This window comes from Coccomyxa subellipsoidea (assembly GCF_000258705.1).
Source record: "Coccomyxa subellipsoidea C-169, whole genome shotgun sequence".
In the NCBI taxonomy this organism is placed as follows: domain Eukaryota; kingdom Viridiplantae; phylum Chlorophyta; class Trebouxiophyceae; family Coccomyxaceae; genus Coccomyxa; species Coccomyxa subellipsoidea.
This window is the reverse complement of record NW_005178037.1, coordinates 2,161,904-2,181,001: the sequence shown is the minus strand read 5'-3', so window position 1 is coordinate 2,181,001 and position 19,098 is coordinate 2,161,904. Positions and strand designations below refer to the sequence as shown.

Sequence of the window (19,098 nt, the reverse complement as noted above, 5' to 3'; positions counted from 1 at the left end):
ACCACCAAATCCCAGTCACATCACGATTTGTTTTTGTCACACCCTTGCATCACACATAGAAATCCCCATATCAATGGACCCTGACAGCAGTGCCACAGTGCCTCAACATTCTGCAGCAGACTCGCTTGATACACCCGCACGCGAATGTACAGTAGAAGACACAAAAGCAGATAGACATTTAGATATAAGCACATGCGGGATAAGGCATTAGAGAAAAGTGCATGCCTGGAGCACTGATATCCATGGGCTCTGGAGCAGGTGGGGCAACAGGAGGCGCAGATGCGTGCGCTTCGCTGTTCAGCGCCCGCACAAAGTCCAGGACAGCTCCAGAGATCTGACTCAGCGTCTCCTCAGCCGGCTCGCCGGCCTGTGGCACTGAACCAAAACTCTGGTCCACGCCCTGCAAACAAAGAAAATCAGACTGATGATTTACAATTACCCTTCAGTCACCTTTCTAATGCTCCCGTGATTCTAGGTGGTCACTTAATTGATCAAATGACAGCTTAATGATATCTGGCTTGAGTCTTTTGTCTGAACAACAACGCCAGCAGGTTGTCATTACAGGGCTCTTAAAATTGACACTAATGCCCTCGAAATAGGAACACATGTGTCCTGTTGGGCAAGAAACGCTGCGTACCTGGATGGTCACATTCTGCATGGCGGTGCTCTGCATGCGCTGCTGGGCCTCTGCTAGCGCTGCAGGGGGACAGAGGGGATCGCTCTCTGCGCTCACAAAAAGGCAGGGGCACTGCAGCTTCAACAGAGGCGCCTCCTGCATGTAAACATGAGTCTCAGCTAGGAGTGGTGAAGTTGCCAGGGGGGCAAAGGCAAGGCAAACGCGGTGGCAGCAATTTTAAGGCAGCAAATGCAGAGAAAAATTGTGGAATTGTCGGTGTTGAGAGCGTACTGAGTTTGTGGGCACCAGCGAGGGATCTGTTTTGTTTGCCTTGCTGGATTTTGTTGGCTGCATTGGATCCTGGTGCACACACATGGGATCCGATGTCAGCGTGCATGGCAGCCCATGGAAGTTTAGAGGTATTAGGAAATCAAGACAAAAAGCTACGGTATACGTGTGCTGCTCACCAGAAGTGGGTATGACAAGAGTGCAACTCCAGCAATAGTTCCCCTGCAGCGGCTTGCAACAACCGCTGCAACGCGTCCTCCATTTCCCAAACCTGCAGACATGAACGCTCACCAGATATCTGAGGGGTTCAATTCATGACCAAGGCTTTGCCATGCGCAGCTAACCATAGGGGATCAAGCAAGGTACATGCAAGGTGCCAGTACCTGCTAGGACCCATTGGTACACTGATCTGGCATAGGGAGAAGTAGCGAGGGCATCGAGCGCCTTCTCAAACAGCCTGTATCTTCGCACATCCTTGGCTGTGGAGCTGGAGAGATTGCGCATGACAACAAAACCTGCAGGCAGCAAGGTGCCCCAGCTAAGGAATGCATAGACCAGCTAAGGACTAACGATTCAATGTTGTCAGGCAATTCTATCGCAACCTGGTGATTCCAGAAGACTGATGTGCGTACCCTCTTTCGCAAGACTGACAGCTAGATGCGAGAGGACACTCCCTTTCCATGTGTCTGCCGCAGTATCATGTCCCAGCACTACACCGACAGGCTGTATCTGACCAGCCTTAAGATAGTCACTTCTAATCGTTATAATGCCCTCGAAGGTTTCTTTCTGTCCTGCCAACTCGATGTGTGTCGGTAGATCAAACACTTGGGTTGTCTCATCAATATTGTGAACCGTCTGTGGCCCCACAACAAAGGCGCCTAGACCTGTCTCAACGTGCCAATGAAATCGTACCATGACTACGGTAATTACGTAGGGTAGTGAACAATGCTAGACTGAGTTTCTTTGCAGTGAACTAGATGTGGAATGCATTTGTTTACTTGCAATTTCATTGCATAAATGACGTTGCAGAGATCAGATGGTGTGCAGATTTCCTTTAAGTTACCTTCAACGCAACTGACACAACCTTGAAAGCTCAAAGGAACACAAAGTGGCAGATTGCCCACGTGCTGTCACATGAGGACATTGTGCCTCAGGAACTTGCAGTTTGTAGCCCTTAAGGGAAGCTTCTTGGCTGCCATTTACTGTCTCACGACACATGCACAATTTAATGCAAGCTTAAAACTTAACAATTTGTGCAGCCATAATACTCTGTGCACGCTGCGCATACGCAGCATTAATGGTGGCTGAGAACGCAATTGCACCCTCACATACTTGACAAGGCTTTGACAGTGGATTCTATTACAAAAAAGCAGCTTACAGCATGATTTGAATCCATGAAAGTCCATTCTAGTCTCCTCGGCCTCGCAAGCAACTGTGATATTCTTGACCTGTTTCCTGAAACTTTTCTCTGTTTCTTACCCTTCTCCTTTGGTGCCTTTGCATAGCTATACTGGACCAAGCTAGCTGCAGACATAGAATTCCCCATTGCACTCAAGACCTGTCACATTGTATCAAAGTGCAAGCAAATAAAAATATGGCACCAAGCAAGACCATCTTGTCCATCAACGTTGCTCACTGGATGCTTTCCAAGCTTAAGTAAGCAGAGCAGGATCCTTTGAGCATCTATAACCAATCTGGTTGTGTTGACAGCTGTCATGCAAAGAAGGAAAAGTGGGCTGTTGTACAATTTGACTGCAACGCAGTGATTTTGTAGCGGGCAAATGGCCAACAAACAGAATATGGTGCCAATGGGCTCCCCATGGAAAGTAAACTCACTGCAGCAACAATGAAAATCCTCCAGGACTTGTCATCAGATGTGTCTTTGGACAAGCGTCCGTGCATTGTCACCATACATCCCTTCGCCGATCCACGCTGATGCGTTTGGTTCATGTAATGAAGTCCTTGTCAGGACCGCGCAGCATATCCCTCTTTAGTGCCTCCAAGAGCAGGCGCCCATACTCCTGGAAAGCAGACAAAACGGTGCCATGAGAAAGGATGCTTCTCTGGGGTCTGTGATGAGTTTATGTATGTGTCCAATGGCCAAGAGGGAAGTACTCTTACCACTTCAGCACCGGAGTCCTTGAGTGTATCCTTGAACTGCTTAGCTACCTACAACCAGAGACTCCAGCGATTACTTTTTGAAGCACAAGCTGCAGCTTCAGGAATATATAGCAGAACAGCTCGGCAGATCCTGCAACAGGTGGAGACATTGACAGTGCAGAGAACATGCCAGACAGTCTCAAACATCTCTTCGCCAACACTCTGCAAATGAAAGGTCTTCACATAGAAGGAGCTGACCGTATTAGGCACAATCTTGAGGGGCCTCCCGGTTGACATGGCCTTGACGGTGACCCGGGCTGCCTGCTCCAGATAGTACATGGCATCAAATGCCTCATGCACCGTCTCTGCACACACCATGATTCCTGCGCCCCACGCCCCCTCATCCTTACCAGCAATAAAGCAGATGGGGACCTGGGCAGTGCCAGCGACAGAAGCTCGCCAGGAATGCGCCAACCATACAATGTCGAGCAGGGGTGCATGGGGTATTGTCGCTCACCGTGATTTCTGTGGATCAGGACGCGCTTGTTGCCCAGTGCCTCTGCAATCAAGAACTGGGACGTCAGCTCAGGCGACCTGGAAAGCGATGCAAAGACACATGACCTGGAATACAAAGGTGTACCAAAACATGATCGGAGCTACAAGTGGGAGAGGTACGCACTTGCGAGCCGGTCGCCTTCTGCCTGGGTGAGCACGAGGCCATCATAGGTGTCATAAGCAATGTCGTTGTAGAATCGCAGGGAGTTCTGGTGAATCATGGGCAGCCTGTATTGCCATGCACTTCTTTTGAGCCCTTGGAAAATGAAGCTTTGGTAGCCTATGCGATGGGACAGAGGTATATATCTTAAGATCGCAGTGCCTTCCATGATCAAAGGCTGCAAAGACACATGAGCCTCACTCGAAGTCCTCCAGGCACGAAAGCGCTGTGATCTCCGGCTGATGTGTGTGGAAGACTGCGCCAGTGTTGGGTCGCAGCTGGTGCAGCCGACTGCACAGCATCAAAGTCCTACAATTCAACTACTGGATTCACAAAGAGAAGGAAGGGATTTGTCACGCGCGTGCTACAGACGCACCTGTGTATCCAAAATGCTGTGACCTCTGGCTGGCCTTCTCCCTTGATGACATTGCCTTCCTGTGAGGTCATGGTCTCGATTCATCAGTCACTTTGGTGTGGAGTCATCTCGAGGATACTGCGTGATGGCAAGTGCAGTTCAGAGAAAGGCCGACCATCATGACAACTGTAGCAGATCAGAACATCCATTGAGAGGAGTGTGAGCTTACAGTGTCGACCAGCAGCAGACTGCTGGCTGTGACCTCGTTCCAAAGCATGCCAAATGGAAATACCAGGAACCGGTCTTTCTGCCCTGGCACTTCTGCCTGCAGGCACACGTGCATTTAAGTGGAGTTATTATCTGGTCCGTAGATTCAAAGCTTGCAATTCAGAGAGAAGGCACCTACCGTGAGGTGATTGTTGATTCCTTCTGAGAAGCCATATCTGTGGCAGAGGCGGTACGCGGCCGCAAGATCTACTCTTGTACGCCACTCCTACACATCAGACATTGCCGATAGTGCACAAATTAGGCATGAGATGATTCAGAAAGGAGCTTTTGTGGGAGGCAGTACACGTCAGTCTCGTAATATAAAGAGATTGAAAACATGTTTCGTCGCCAGATACTCACGGCATCATCACATCCCAACGTATTCTTGCCGTAATTCTGATCGTTAACTGTGTACTTCATTGTCGATCCACCAGAAGGTGGGGCTAAGTCATTGAGGGACTTCAGTTGCCCGTTCGCAACCATCTCAGAGGCGATCCAGAGTCAGCTTTATGTAAACTTATGATTTGGCTCTAGAATGATGATATCAGATCCGCACTAAAACAGCAACGATCTGCTTCCCTGCTGGAGGAGTTTGTGTGCCTCCGTGCTCCCCTCACGTGCAGTCTTGATCACGTCACTCTATAGGGCTCCCCAAGAAGAAGAGGCAAGGGCAGGCACGGATTTGGTGCCCACAGCCACGAGATACTTGACTGTAGCCCTACGACTTCAAGTAATTTGGCAGCTGCAGCCAGGTTGCTTCAGGGCACTGAAGCCCGAGTTTGAGATCGTATGGGTTGGTCTGGGCCAGAATTTGAGCCCCCCAGCAGGCCTTTTGATCCGGAAGATCCGTATGCAGATCCCGCCGCTCTCATACAGCAGCGGCAGCACAAAGCACGGGAGAAGATTGTTCGAGTGGAGAAGGCAAAAGTAAGAGTTGCATCCACTGTAGCGTTGTCACTCTAGATTAATGGCAGTCTCTGTGATTCAATTCCGCTGCAGACATGAGCATCAATTTGCCACATCGCATGCCGTGGGCTGTGTCAGAGCGTCTGATATTTTTGGCTCAACAGATGTATGCGTCTCCACTCCTAGACTGTGTCCTGCTGAAGCTTTTGACTGCCAAAAGGTGGAGCGATGAGACATCAAGTAACGCATGTTCGCTTGTCTCTGCAGCTCCTGCGCGACAAGGTGCAGAAATGCTACATGAGGGAGGGAGTGAACAGCATGCAGAACTGCAAGGACATTGTGTTGGACTACCTTGAAAGCATTAAGGGGGTGGGCCTGGGCCGCATGAACAGTGGAAGATATGATACCCCGCCCCCAAAGGCGCCTCTGGAATGAATGGCTCCCCTGATGGAGGGTTCTGATCTGAGAATAGTGAGTTGCAGCTGCTGAACAGCGGACATACAGCCTCAACAGTGGTGATACAGCAGGGCTGGTTCTTGTTCCCAGCCAATGATTGAAGGCTTACGATCAAGTGGCAGACAGTGGCTTTGCACGCGCACACGTGCTGCAGATGGCATTGTCTACAGGCTGTGCCTTTTCTGCCGATGCAAGTTCTGTTGGGTTGGGTCTTGGGAGAGGTGGGAGTGAAACCGGCAACCTTTTCCCCGCGATGAGGGGATTGCGTTGAGCATGGGAAACAGCAATTGTAGTTCTAGAAATGTACAGCGATCTGCACTGGTGGGAATTGTTTCAGATAAAAGTTTCACATTAAGCAGGATTGAAAAGTTTCCTGCTCTACGATAACACATAGTATGCAGCCTGCCCTGATGATCTCATCCTCCAAGACAATTTCAGTCTCAGGAACGCAGTTCTGCAGCTATAGTTGAAGCTCCGCTGGTGGTGGCGCTGGTCCAAATTGTGTTAAGCATGTGGATGTCAGCTGTCAGAGGCTTGCTTAGGCGCATCACTGCGTCCTCGATACAATGCATCTGAGAAAGGCAACCGCGAATGCACACACAACCGCAGAACTCAATCTCTAGCCAATTCCCAAGGTCTGGGGAATTACTGCAGTCCTCTCATCTGACGCATGGCCCAAACGCTGTGCCATATGCCAGACCTCCCAGGTGTAGCCATGTGCCTTTAGCTGCAGCAGGCCTGCCTTATCCAACTCACACTCGGGCATCTTCTTGCCAATCCAGTAGCACTTGAATTCCTGATCCAACGCAATTGTCCCGGTCAACCAAAGGGCAACGGGCGCCCACAACACGCGTTCCACTTCTGAGATATCGTGGCCCATGCACAGTGCATTATGTGCAACGCTTGCAGTTGTTGTCATATTGTGGGATTAATATGAATGGGTAAGCAGAACTGACAAATTAGGTTACAGACCTAGAACTGCTCCTCGGACATGTACATGCTAGGCCACTTGCTGTCAAAATCAGCCTCTTTGAAGACTGTATCCCCTACCTAGCACCACAACCACGCTACACTTCAGCACCAGGGACCACAGGAAAATGAGCACAATAATCTCTGCTGTACGATGGCTACCAATGTGGACTTTCCCTGCTAGGCATGCATGATTGCTCACAGAGATTGCAGATAGCATCTGACAGGCATTGCACTTCCAAACCAATCAATGCTCGGCGCAGAAAAGGGGCATGCCTGCACACGTTCGCGATTTCTGCCTCCAGCTTTGCAATTACTTTCTGAGAAAACTGCTCGATGGTCTCTTCTCTGGACAGCGGCGTTGTTTCCTGCCACAGCATTGTGAAAGTGGTGTTCACTTGCACGCTTTAGCATGCATCAGGGCACAAGCAAAAAGGCAAAGCCACCAAAATCTGGAATGGTTTTCCAAGTTTTACAACACACTGGACACAGAGCCCTGGAAACTCAAAAGCACAGATGAACAGCGCTGTCCCCTTCTTACATTGTGGAAAGTTCAGATTGCAATGACGGTATTCATTGGTACGCTAGGACAATAATCAACAGAAAGGTGGAAGGAAGATGCCTCAGATGACTTTTGCCGCACCTTCTTTCCGGTGTGGCAAGGCTTCTCATCGTTCCTGAATATCAAAGGCTGAAACCCTCAGCGATCCTTGTGTGCAGCTGGCAAAAGGGCTTTGCAAGTTGTTAGAAGCACAGCAGCAATTGCAATGGCTCTCAGTACAGAGAACAGGGCAGAACTGCTTTGCGCAGAGTGGCAGCTTGAGTAGGGAGAGACGAAGCAGTTGCTTGCACAAGCCATGCACTCCTGCAGCCGCTGAAGACAGCCTCCAAGCCAAAACTTTTCTAATACGCTGCCCTTGTGCAAAAAACCTGTAGACGCCAAAACCAAGCGCGTGGAATTCCCTGGATATCTGGCTCTTGAAGGTTGAACTTGCGCAAGGTGAACAAAGTGGATACAGGTTTCTGCTGGATTCCCTGCTTTTGAAAGGCCTGTACTGTGCCTGCACAACATATTAGGCACAAAAGTGCAGAAGTTCCGCACCATATGATAATTAATAAAATAGGGAACAGTATTCCCTACCTCTGTCTGAACTTATTTCAAGGAATCATTACAGTGATTCGCTCATTGTCTCAATGACCGTGTATTGCATATGCATCGTTTTACTGCCGAGGAATTTTGTAAACTTCACCTTGACACAAAGGCGCCTGAATATGGAGGGTGAACTCGCAACAATTCTGCAAAAATGGCACAATGAACTCAAGCCAGCGAGATCCGATGCTTAAGACCATTGGCACGAACGACGCAATTCATTTGAGACTGGCACCGATACTAACTTATATCCTCTTCAATTTAACCTTCAGGGGTTCTGTACTTAGATGGCCTAAGCTGGAAGGAAGTGTGGATTGATGCAGCTGCAGCAACAGGCTCCATAGTATCATCATGACCAAATTCGAATGGAATTCCATACCAACTTGAAGTGCATTCACGCGTGAAATCAACTAAAGCACGAAGCAAATTATGGGCAGCTGGGATCATCCCATGATGCCGTGGGTATTGGGCAGCTGCAGGCCAAACTGCCTTATTGCAGACAACAATTTTAGTGTTTGTTTCAGCCCTAGCCAAATAGCTGTAGGACAGGGCATTACTTACGCCTGCATTCTCAGCTGCACATATACATCTCAAGGCAGTTCCATTGTGATTACCCCATCAGGGGTGATAAATGTTGGGGCAGGTATGAAGCACAGCCCGGAGGAGTGATGATGACAGCCCAGATGCGCGCAGCTAGTAATGCCATTCCTGCAATGGTATCACCGTACAAGATGCACAGCATGCACATCGATGTTTTCATCATGATGAAAGCCTATATCGGGACTCAAGTGCATCCTACAGCTAGTATGCACGGTGTCAAAATGCTTTGCCAACCTGGGTTGCATATGGTGAGTGAGACTAGCCCAGTGAAGTAATCCCGTGTTGCGCTCACATTGTGCATTCAAATCTCCAGCCAAGAAGTTGTTCACAGTGTCTATTCTAGAGGGTCTTACAGGGTCTACAGCTGTACGATGTTCAAAGTAGCAATTGACCACTCTCGTGATTCATGCCTACTAGGCATGATTAGTATCTGCTGTACGGAAACAACGTTTGGACTTCAGCACTGTTCTGTGCCGAGCCGTACACATCGCGTCATGGGAGACCCGATAATAATCAACATTGTCTCTGCAGGATGGTCCCGTTGCCTCTTTTCACAAATTGGGGTTTCCAGGATTGAGGTCGTTCAGGTCAGATCCTTGTGGTCCCACAGGCTGCTCTGTCCCACAGGCTGCACTGAGCAATGTGGGGCACAATTTTTTAGCCTTTCTTGGTCTCTCCGACATCGCAGACAGCGGCTGCAGGCTGAATCGTGCATAAAATGATCCTCTTCGTGTGCTGCACCTCTAATAAGGTGGACATAAGACTGCGCAAGTAGCGGTGTAGGCCCTGCAGACTATATCATCCTGGGGGCCATGTCAGCTGGCGGCCCCCAACAATGTGCAGGTGCAGGTGGTACACAGACTGGCCTACAATGCAAAGATTTTGCAGATTTGAGTCCAGCAATAGATAAACAATCAAGCTCATCAACACGGGCAGCATTGCAGCATATCTTGCAAAGCTTAAGAATAGTGAAATGATCTGAAGGCAGCACTGAGCAGTTAGCAGGAGGGCACTCACATCCGTTCACACCGTCATTGATGACGACTCTGAAGCCATCATTGAGACCTTCTGCAGATTCACAAAAGAAGTGTACCTCAGTCCCATCATATTCTTTTGCGCCTTTTACTGCTGGATGCTGTGCGTCACCTCAAATGGAAGAATGTCAGGACATCAAAATTCTCTGGAGATGCGGAAGGCAGCGCAGGGACTCATGATGTGGAAATCTGCCAGTCCTTATTCATGTGCAACATAGACCAGGACTTTGCTTACCTTGCAGAGCCACCTTGCTGGCAACAACGAGCAAGTGCCCCAGGACCTTCTCGTGGCTGTCATTGCACTTGCTCAGCTGTGTGAGGCCGTCCCGGTGCTTGGGGATGACTAGAAAATGCACTGGGGCCTGGGAGGGTCACGTGGGATTCCTGAGAGATTCTGCCTTGTGCACATTTATAAGCATCATTGAAAGGCAAGTTTGCAAAATCAGTGCAATGCTCAAAGATCAAGCTTGTTCACCTGAGGATTAATATCTCGAAAAGCCAAAGCGCTCTCGTCTTCATAGATGATGTTGGCGGGAATCTGCTTTGAGATGATCTTATCAAATATTGTTGGAGCACCCTGGTCAGCTGCGGCATCTGCCCTGCGGATAGAGCAAAGACACTGATTTGGCAAATTTGCGCATGCCGGCATCGAGAAACGAAATTAACTTTTCTTCGGGAAAAAGGGACATTTCAATCGATACACAAGATGGGTACGCAAATACCCTGATGCAGCAGCATTCTTTGCGGCCTGCTCCTCGGAAGACATGGCTCTTCTGAGAGGTGGGACTAGCGAATGCCTTCTGATGTGAACTCCCCGCAGAGAACGCTGTAAGTTGTGTGACGGAGCCGATGCAGTGTTAAGAACCCTCAGAGCTGTCCTAGATGCGATGGACAGCATTCTGAGAGCCCAATTTCTGTTTGGATCATTCGCTGAGTTGGAGAAGATGCATGCCTGATAGGGACGCCTCGGGATTGGTGCCGATATTACGACAACCTTGCCATGCAGTTCATCATGAACTGTTCATCCCTCTCGTTGCTTCAAGGATACTCCTTCTTCGAATCCTACAGTGTTTCGACGATCTTGGCTTGTGATACTTGTCCAGCTTCGCAGAACGCAGCCGTTCGAGCAACACGTACACTTGAAAAACACTGTACCGCGTATCCCAATTATCCACCTTGAGGCAGGAATTTAGGATTGCGAGTGTGTGTCCTTCTTCGCCTGCAGAGTTAATTTTTTGAACAATGAAGGAAAAGTCGGTACCGGACGCGACACAGCGCCGTGAAAGCAACGGCCATCAAAGGCGCAAGAGCGTGTCGAAAGTGGAAGAGGAGCCCACCTTCATCGCTGAAGAGAGCTTGACCTGCCCCATCTTGTCTAAGATTGTTCAAGCATTTACGTACGCGAAGGCGTCCTGCTACTCCGAAAAAGACGGAGACCTCATGCCCGGGAGCAAGGTCATTACAGGTGTGTTCCTGCCAATAAATTACGGACGAACTCATGCGCGGACACTCTAACAGCACAGAAGCACATTGATCCAAGAAAACGGTTGCCTGGCTCTCTTGGAGAGCTTTATTGCGTGTTGTACCAAATGGTGTTTGCGCTGTGTGCAGGTCTTCATGATGCAGCAATTCACATTGGCTGGAAGGAAGAGGGCATGGTGCTTGTCGTGGCAATCAAGGTGAGTCCTCCTGTGCCCTGGCTGTGCCCTTGAGCACCTGCCTAGGTGTTTCAGCAGGCATTTCCACCCTTTTCTGCAGGTTTCGCTGCACAAGATCTATTGTGACCGCTGACGCCAGGTGGGCCGTTTCTTTCAGAGCCCGCGAGTAGAGGTCGCCACAGAGCTGATGTCGGCGGTCTATGACCACCGGCGGATGCCCACGTTCCTGGAGAATGTGGCGCCCAACGCTGAGGTGCACAATGACTTCTTGGACATCCTTGACAGCTTCCAGCGGCGTGATGATGGCACAGAAGTGCTGGCAGAGACCGTCAAAGAGCTGACAGGTGGGAACTTCACGAAGATATACTTCATTTGAGCATAGACCCTGCAGCTGCTTGTCCTCCACAGTGAAAGATGCGATTGACTCTGCCACACTGTGTATCTGTCACGCAAGCAACTGTGCTGCCTCTTTGCCCGAGAGAATCTGCGCACAGGGTGCGCATGGCTATGGTTAATTTCAGGGTGCAGTATAGTGCACTGCCAGAACCGATTCTGGAACACTGTGCAGAGACCCTGATATCTCTCTGTTGGTGAATGGCGCAGGGGGCCGCACCCCGCGGCGCATACTGCTGACAGGGTTCTGCATAGGGGGCTCACTGGCAACCATCGCCGCCTGCTGGGCAGCTTTGCAGAGCCCGACCTCAGACGTGCGCTGCATCACTTTCGGCGCCCCCAATGTTGGCAACGCCGCCTTTGCAGAGGTCTTCCGGTGCGTTTTCTCTTAGCCAACATGATTCATCAAATCTTTTCTTTAGATTTCTTCTCGCATGTGTGCCCCATCTTGCTGATCAGTCCAAAGCTTTGCTTGGATGTGGGGCATTCATTTTCCAGAAAATCCTGTTTCAACATCATGATTGCATACTGCCTTGCATGACATTTCGGCGATGTGCACTCCAGGTGGGTCGTGGGGAACAGCTACAGGGTGTCCTTTGGAAATGACCCCATGATCCAGAAAGGCGGTGGCTTGTTCTCCTCGTTCGTGCCTGTCCGTGGCAACATCTACCTGACTGAAGAGGCAGACATGGTGCGTTTGCCCTTCCTCCTCGCACTATTTCTGCACAGAAGGATGCTAAGATCCCACAGTGCATATCTAGTTACTTTAGACGGTGGGGGAATAAACTTCTAGAAAGGCTTGAACTATTTATGCTCGGCTTCTTCCATGGTGATGCAAATGTATGGCAATTTTGCTCTACTGTGTTTAATCTCAGGCTGCAGATCACTGGACGGCGCCATGGAATCGGGACATGAAGGACCATTGCATTCTCAAGTACTGCGCTGCCCTGAAGACGGCCATGAACAAGACCGTGAAGATGGAGGACAGCCGCTGCGCTGATAACCCGGCCTGCAGCAGCGAGTGCAAGCTTGAGACGGGGCCGGAGCTGCCGGAGCCCGTGTCGCGGCGGGGCAGCACCACTGCCGAGCACGTGATCCCCGCAATCTCCCAGGCAAAGGCGGCCGGCGAGCAGCAGAGCCTGCAGAAGCTGGCAGGAGCTGCAGTCCCCGCCTCCGTCAGTCAAGCAGCCGCCACAGCAACGACCGCTGCGCCGGCGGCTGCGGCGGCGGCATCGGGAGGGAACCCCGCAGACGCCGGGCGGCATGATCACCTGTTCAGGCCGCCAGGGGGCGCGGTGGCGGGGGGTCCCGGGGGCGTGCAGAAACATCCGACGGCCGCGGCGCAGGGAGGCGCAGACGAGCAGCCCCGGCTGGACGAGGCATGCACGCGCTGCAGCGAGCTGGGCGTGGGGCCAGCGCCCGACAAGCGAGAGGACGAGACGGAGGACCAGCGCGAGCAGCGGCTGCAGTCCAAAGCCGCCGGCCTTTTCCGCTCCGTCGTGCAGGAGGCCACCGGCAACCAGGTGAGCAAAATGTATCTGGTGCTGCTGCACATACTGAAAAGGAGGGGGCCGACCCCAATTTATACAATGTTGAGCTTTGGATGCTCATCAAGGCAACCTTATGGGATACTCGAGTGCCTGCAACAATGAGCTTTTGGATGCTCATCAAAGCAATATCATCTGAGAGTCGTCCCTCAAAGCATGAGATTGCCTCAAACGCAGAAGTGACTAGGAATCTGCTGGGATGAGCGGCAGTGATGGAGATGTCTCATGCTTAGTTTCTGTTGCCGCAGGACATTGGGTTGGCGCAGCCGCCGCGGTGGCTGATGCGTGCATTCAGCCTGCTGGAGCGCGATGACCTCACAGTGGACCTGCACGAGCTGCATACCCTACAGAAGGTAATTATTGTGTGGCCTTCCTGGAGCTCGTCCCTAGATCCGCTCTTTTTGTTACTTTCCATCCAGTCAACAGAACTGATCACAGAGAGCCCGACTGGCACTTGATGATGGGCTTGCCATATGAAAAATGCCTGCCTTTTGCCCAAAAGCCATATAACAAACTGTCTTTGATGGCCCCTGAGACAATTTGGTGACATTGTGCAGGTCCTCACCATTGGCAAGATCTCAGCCGCTGTGGTGTTGGCGGGTGCGGCGTACCAGGATGAGGAGAACTATGCGCGCATGGCGAACCTGCCCCGCGACAAGACACGCCTCATCGATGACAAGGATGGCGCCGACACGCAGGTATGGCATATCTCCTTCAGTGCTGTGCAGTTGACTGCCAGGGGTGGGGCGAAGCGCCACCACCTCCAACATGGCCATTTGCAAAAGCTCCATAAGAGCCCTGTTTTTAGAAAAAGAATTTTAAAAAAAGTTAACTTAAATTAACTAGCTTATACATGCCAGCGAGACGCCTCTTATTTGGCCAAGTGCCAAGTGGATACAGTGTCCTTAATCGTCCTTTTGCAAATTCTGCTTCTCTGATCTGTAATGCTCAGAGCATTACAGATCAAGCCGATATAGTTAGGGTAGAGATGTCCTCATCTTTGGTGTGTTGGTGCAGGTGCATGTGTCGTGGATTGACAGCGGCACGGCCGTGTTCTCCTTCAGGGGCACGGAGAGCACCAAGGACGGGCTGCAGGACCTCAAGTTTGTGCGCCGCAACATCGACTACCTGCAGCGAGCCTATCCCGGCGCCAAGGCCCATACAGGTGCAGATTTTCTTGAACTTATAATTGTCGTGCGCGATCTTAGTGAAGTACAATATATGCCATGGTCTTGGGGCCTCTCCATATAGCATCTCAACACATGAACAAGCTGCAGGTTTTATAGAATAAGCAGCTCTGGTGACAGGCTGTGCCGGCACAACCTGTTCCCACTGGCTCCTGTGTGCGATTTTGTTCAATCTTAGAACATGCAGAGGGGCCGCCTGGAGCTGTTGGTGCCTGCACTGCCGGTCATCAGGATCTGCAATCAGCGTGAAGGCGTGTGCTGCATGAGGCGCCCCTCGTCAGCGACTCGCGTGTGTTGCAGGCTTCCTGCAGCAGTTTGCGGCGGTGGTGGATGAGTCGCGGCCGCACATGCACATGGGCATGGTGCTGGCAGAGCTGTCTGGCGGCCGCAAGCCCAACCGCGTTCTCTGCACCGGCCACAGCCTCGGAGGCGCCCTCGCCACCCTCGGTGCGCCCTTCAGAATCCTGATCACCAGATTTGGGCCACTCCACAACAGGAGCTCAGCTGGGAATGTCTGGTAGGCTTGAGCTGCTGCTGCGACCACCTCCCTCATTTTCCTTTGGCTATACGTTGCATGAATGCCTTCTTGCTGTAGATGGTGTACTTCGCCTCTTTTGTTGCCTCCACTTTTGCATCAATTGTCTTGCTCTCATTCCCCTTACTGACCGACCCATGCGGTTCTGACAATCCGCTTTCACCCACTCAGAATGTCACTGAGGAAGTTCAGTCATGGCTGTTACCGTAGCATCTCTTTTATGAGAATTGCTGATTACCTCGCCATCCTGTGCTTTCTTTTCTAACAAGTGCACCTTCTACAGCGGATCAGAAGTGTCACAGGAGGCTGACAAAAGTGTATATCTTGCCTGAACAGGCGCTGCATGGGCCGCGATCGAGTACCCGGACGCGGACATCCGCTGCGTGACGTTCGGCAGCCCGCGTGTTGCCAACCGCAAGTTCAAGCGCGCATTCCACGCCCTGGTGGGCACCTCGCTGCGCCTCACCTATGGCGGCGACCCAGTCCCATCCATCCCCCCCAGCTTCAGGTCTGCACCCTGCATCCTGCTTATAACGCTGATTGGGATTAAGTCTTCTGGCTGTTGAGGCCGAGCCTGTGTAGGAACGGCTTAATAGGTTTTTAATGGTGCAGCAAGGGTGGATGATTGATGAAGTGTGGAATACCTGATAATGATCTGAAGTCGATGCAATGGGTTGATGGTGCAGGTATGACCATGTGGGCAGCTCCATCCACGTGAAGCAGGGCGGCCTAACCCTCAAGAGCCGCCCCTGGCACGCGGCATGGCGCCCAGTCGTTGGTCATCATTTCCTCAACAAGTGAGCCCTTTCTCTGTGGACCCTGACTTTAGCCCCAGGCCTTGAACAGGAAGATGTACGGTATATCGCATGTATCATGATTGTGTCTATTCACACTGTCTCATAGCAGCTATTTGCGTACAGTACTTGCTTTTGTTAGTGATTGGTTGTTACATATCTTTCAGTGCATTTGTTGAGGATGCTTGTGATTGTCTCTGGACAGGTATACTGCCGGAGTCTACAGCCTCCTGCCTGGGGGTTTGGAGGCGCTCCCGGCGTTTGATGACAAGGACTTCAAGCTCCCTTCTGAAGCAAGATCAGTCGGCTGCTTTGGTGTCACCCGCACGCTGGAGACCGAGTCAGATGACTCCGAGTCTGACTCCCCCCGGCATCACAAGAATGGAGAGACCACGGTGCGATCCCTGTGAGGAGTGAGTGGAAATTGGTTAAATCTCGCTAATGAAGCTTCCCAGGCACTCAGGGTGTTTGGTGGCGCAACGCTGGTCAGGGCCAGGAGCCACTTGGCGTCAGCGCGTCGCGAGAGTACTAGCTTCCAGCTGTGTTAAAAAGCCACCTGTCACTGCTGCAGAATGCCTGTTGCAAGCTGAGTGCTGTTGCAAGTGTACTAGCAGTGAATGCAGTGATGGCACTCCCTTCAAAGGCATTGGACTGGGCAGTGTTGCAGCTTCCCCAGTAATTGCTGGTGAGGTAGGTGAACAGCATTTTGAGGGGTGTGGCCTTCTGGACAGGTTGACGAGCAAGGGAAGAAGAGGGGAGTGAAGCGCACGGCCAGCGAGGGCAGCGGAGGAGTGGGCATCATCAGGCGCTCCTTCCATCGCATGACATCCTCCAAGCCCAAGACCCTCGACAAGTCACTCAGTGACCTCACCAACGGTGAGCAGCCCCGCCGTATTCCGAAGGGTCCCTTGTGAAACGCCACACTTTATTCATGCATTCCGGGATTGCCATTCCCCCATGCAAACTTCTGCTTGGTCGAGAGCCTGGTTTGATCTTCCCAGAAGCCATGCTCAGCCTTCAAAATTATTATAGTGGCATTCTGGGACAGAGTTGTTATTTATACTCCGTGCTTGTAGGCGGCACCACATTGGAGCAGATTCCTGAGGGGGCCCAGCCGCCGCTGGCAGCCGAGAACGCGGAGGAGCCGCACGCAAACGGCGTTGACAAGCCCAAGAAGGAGCCCCTGCTGGCGCGGCTCAGCCACGGCTTCAAGCGGCGCCCCAGCGGCGACAAGGTGGCCGCAGCCGACGGCGCTGCAAGCATGCCGATGCTGGCCCCGGCTGTGGCCGCGCACTGATGCCTGCGTCAAATTTGCGTTTGACACTGCCTGCTGGCAGCACATTTAAGCTTGCGCTGTAATGCAGATTGCAATCTTGACAACTTCGGCGCGGCTGGCGGGGGGCGGTGTAGACACTGAGCACCGTGCCCAAGGTTAATTGGGTCTTGCTTGGCCTTTTGGCAGGAAAAGCATGCAAGAACAGATTGCAAGTGAAGTGTTGCGGTGGGAGAGTTGGACAGCAGTGTCTGTCTGGACAGACGCTGCGCAGCTCAGTGCAGGCTGACCTGCGCGAAAGCTGCAGAAGGGTTTTTGGTGAAATCTCGATACTAAATTCAAGAGAATTGGTCAAGCCAAAGCTGGCCTTTATGGAGCTGGTCTGCCACGTCATGAGGCCTTTTCTACTCAATAGTCGAATATACTTGGTGGCCCCTTTTTTCACATGACATTGTTGGAGTCCTCCATTAGTGTAGGATCAGCAATTGAGACGGTCTGGGCAGAGACAGATTTTGTTGCGTGAGCGACGGTCTTCAGGTTGTTTGTGTGTTGAGCACAGCAGCAATCTGCTGAAGCTTGAGAAAGGTATTGGAGGGTGTTTCGGCACAGTCTGCGCAGTCCAAGAGTCTACATGTTGGTGCACAGTCCAGTGTCGCCATGGCTTGCTGACTTTTAAGTTGCTGCTAGTTTGTATGCGTTGAAGAATTAGGAATTGACAGGGTGCTGAGAATCCTTTAGGCTGTAGTGCAGCAGCGAGTGTGATGCACCGGACAGAACAGACTCAAGAGTTTGGCCTTTAATTTTAGCAGCAAGGCAATGCATCAAGATGCATTGCCATCTGCTCATATCATCACAGGCTGGTTGCTGTGTGCATCCTGTGGATGCCTTGAATGCCTGAGCTGATGGTTTCTGCAGTCGTTGGGAGCCGCAGCGGATTTTCCTACATGAGATTTCCTCTCTAGCCGGATTTGAATTTTCGAGAAATGAATGACAGTTGATAGAATTTTGAATGAATTGCGTTTGCCTTCCAGGACGTGTTTGGCAGAGAATTAAATTTGCACTTCGCTGCATATTTGCAGATGTGTGTTGCTTTGGTAACTCTAAATCGTCATGATGCGCTGATCAGCAAGCTATCTTGAGCTCGCTCGTGAGATATATATATATATATATCTATGTAGCTCCGTATACGTAGTGCCAAGCAGCTTGCACAACTGCAAGTTGTTTGTAAGCCAACGTATGTAAGCCATTTAGGGCTCTGGGTGTGTGGATCTGACGCTGCTCTGGTCCTCATGACCATGATGGCCCTTTGATCAGCGCTGTCATGTGATTACAGCGCTACGGCCGTACCGCGGTAGCTATCCCGGATGGGCCATGGTATGGACTGCAGCAGCTGCAGCTGGCATCATGCTACGCAAACATGTATACGCTCAACATGCACTGATCAGCTTGTTCACACACAAAAAGCTTGCAGTAAGGAGATGCAGACACAACTCATTACTTCACCGTACTCCTATCTTTCAGACTCCTTCAGTATTTTGCCATGCCCCCCTCGAATTCGAACCTACTCGTGACGTCAGCACGATGAAGCTCGCTTGTTCAGTGAAGGTTTCTCACAAGATCAGTACATTCTGTAACCATCCTTTTCAATATATACTAGGATCTGATATCCACCTCGATTAAATCTGAGGGAGTTTACGACAAAAGGAACAAAATCACTAAACTTATATTTCAAGATGTGTTTGGCATCGAAGGGTGTAGTTGCTCTGTGAAGAGCAACGCCACATAGAAATCTATGCAAGTATTCCACATGCGGGTGCTGCTTCATCAATGACAAAAGATGGCATTGTAGCTCCCAAAATACCCTGTGCGATGGCCAACACCAACAGCAGAGCGCCCTTGCATTCCACATGTGGGTGTTGCTTCATCAATGACAAAAGATGGCATCTTAGCTCCCAAAAGACCTTGTGCGATGGCCAAGAGCACAAAGAGCAACAGTAACCAGGACGGTGACTGATTTGTTGCCTTGGAATTTGCAAGACAGGAAAAATATTTTGGAGAGGTGTCAGCCAGAAACCTCTCCAATTTAGAATTCTCTATGGCTGTGCTGCCATATCTTCGCCGGGCAGCCTATGGCTCAGCAGGGCTGCTGTTCGTAGTCTATGTCTTTATGTCCTGGAGGATACAGACAGGTAACACGCTTGCTTGTTTTCTTTGTACTGCTCCCCAAGAGAGAGGGATTTCAAGAAATGCATTCG

At 51.1% G+C, this 19,098-nt stretch overlaps 4 protein-coding genes across 4 annotated transcripts; 2 read left to right on the top strand and 2 right to left on the bottom strand.

Moving 5' to 3' along the window:
* Nucleotides 1-3,274: 3,274 nt before the first annotated feature.
* COCSUDRAFT_8070 (arad-like aldolase/epimerase) lies at nt 3,275-4,564 on the bottom strand (the record flags this gene model as incomplete). The annotated part of the gene is made up of 7 exons (XM_005648774.1): nt 3,275-3,387; nt 3,522-3,563; nt 3,684-3,787; nt 3,921-4,010; nt 4,096-4,154; nt 4,304-4,395; nt 4,477-4,564. Coding segments are annotated over 7 exons (588 nt in total), but the record flags the coding sequence as incomplete, so codon positions are not given.
* Nucleotides 4,565-5,040: 476 nt separating this feature from the next.
* Nucleotides 5,041-6,231, top strand: COCSUDRAFT_28734 (hypothetical protein). Its single transcript, XM_005648773.1, has 2 exons — nt 5,041-5,268; nt 5,515-6,231. The coding sequence occupies exons 1-2, from the start codon at nt 5,131-5,133 to the stop codon at nt 5,680-5,682; spliced, it is 306 nt and encodes a 101-aa protein (XP_005648830.1). The 5' UTR covers nt 5,041-5,130; the 3' UTR covers nt 5,683-6,231.
* Nucleotides 6,232-8,759: 2,528 nt separating this feature from the next.
* On the bottom strand, nt 8,760-10,360 carry COCSUDRAFT_23378 (HIT-domain-containing protein). The gene is made up of 5 exons (XM_005648772.1): nt 10,179-10,360; nt 9,932-10,055; nt 9,692-9,818; nt 9,440-9,490; nt 8,760-9,288 (listed from the first exon to the last, which is right to left on the bottom strand). The coding sequence occupies exons 1-5, from the start codon at nt 10,352-10,354 to the stop codon at nt 9,221-9,223; spliced, it is 546 nt and encodes a 181-aa protein (XP_005648829.1). The 5' UTR covers nt 10,355-10,360; the 3' UTR covers nt 8,760-9,220.
* Nucleotides 10,361-10,698: 338 nt separating this feature from the next.
* Nucleotides 10,699-16,867, top strand: COCSUDRAFT_62789 (alpha/beta-hydrolase; the record flags this gene model as incomplete). The annotated part of the gene is made up of 15 exons (XM_005648771.1): nt 10,699-10,921; nt 11,068-11,135; nt 11,254-11,458; nt 11,718-11,883; nt 12,072-12,198; nt 12,383-13,030; nt 13,303-13,407; nt 13,612-13,752; nt 14,072-14,219; nt 14,542-14,688; nt 15,113-15,284; nt 15,463-15,573; nt 15,776-15,965; nt 16,302-16,446; nt 16,647-16,867. 15 exons carry the CDS (start codon nt 10,699-10,701, stop codon nt 16,865-16,867), a joined length of 2,817 nt encoding a protein of 938 aa, XP_005648828.1.
* Between the last annotated feature and the right edge of the window lie 2,231 nt (nt 16,868-19,098).

What these genes read in the sequence shown, in the direction of transcription:
- COCSUDRAFT_28734 (XM_005648773.1), top strand. Translation starts at nt 5,131, where the DNA reads ATGGGTTGGTCTGGGCCAGAATTTGAGCCCCCCAGCAGGCCTTTTGAT. An exon ending in TTCGAGTGGAGAAGGCAAAA is followed by an intron (nt 5,269 to 5,514) that starts GTAAGAGTTGCA and finishes TTGTCTCTGCAG; the next exon opens with CTCCTGCGCGACAAGGTGCA.
- COCSUDRAFT_23378 (XM_005648772.1), bottom strand. Translation starts at nt 10,354, where the DNA reads ATGCTGTCCATCGCATCTAGGACAGCTCTGAGGGTTCTTAACACTGCA. An exon ending in TTCGAGATATTAATCCTCAG is followed by an intron (nt 9,819 to 9,931) that starts GTGAACAAGCTT and finishes TGACCCTCCCAG; the next exon opens with GCCCCAGTGCATTTTCTAGT. An exon ending in CAATGACGGTGTGAACGGAT is followed by an intron (nt 9,289 to 9,439) that starts GTGAGTGCCCTC and finishes TTTGCATTGTAG; the next exon opens with GCCAGTCTGTGTACCACCTG.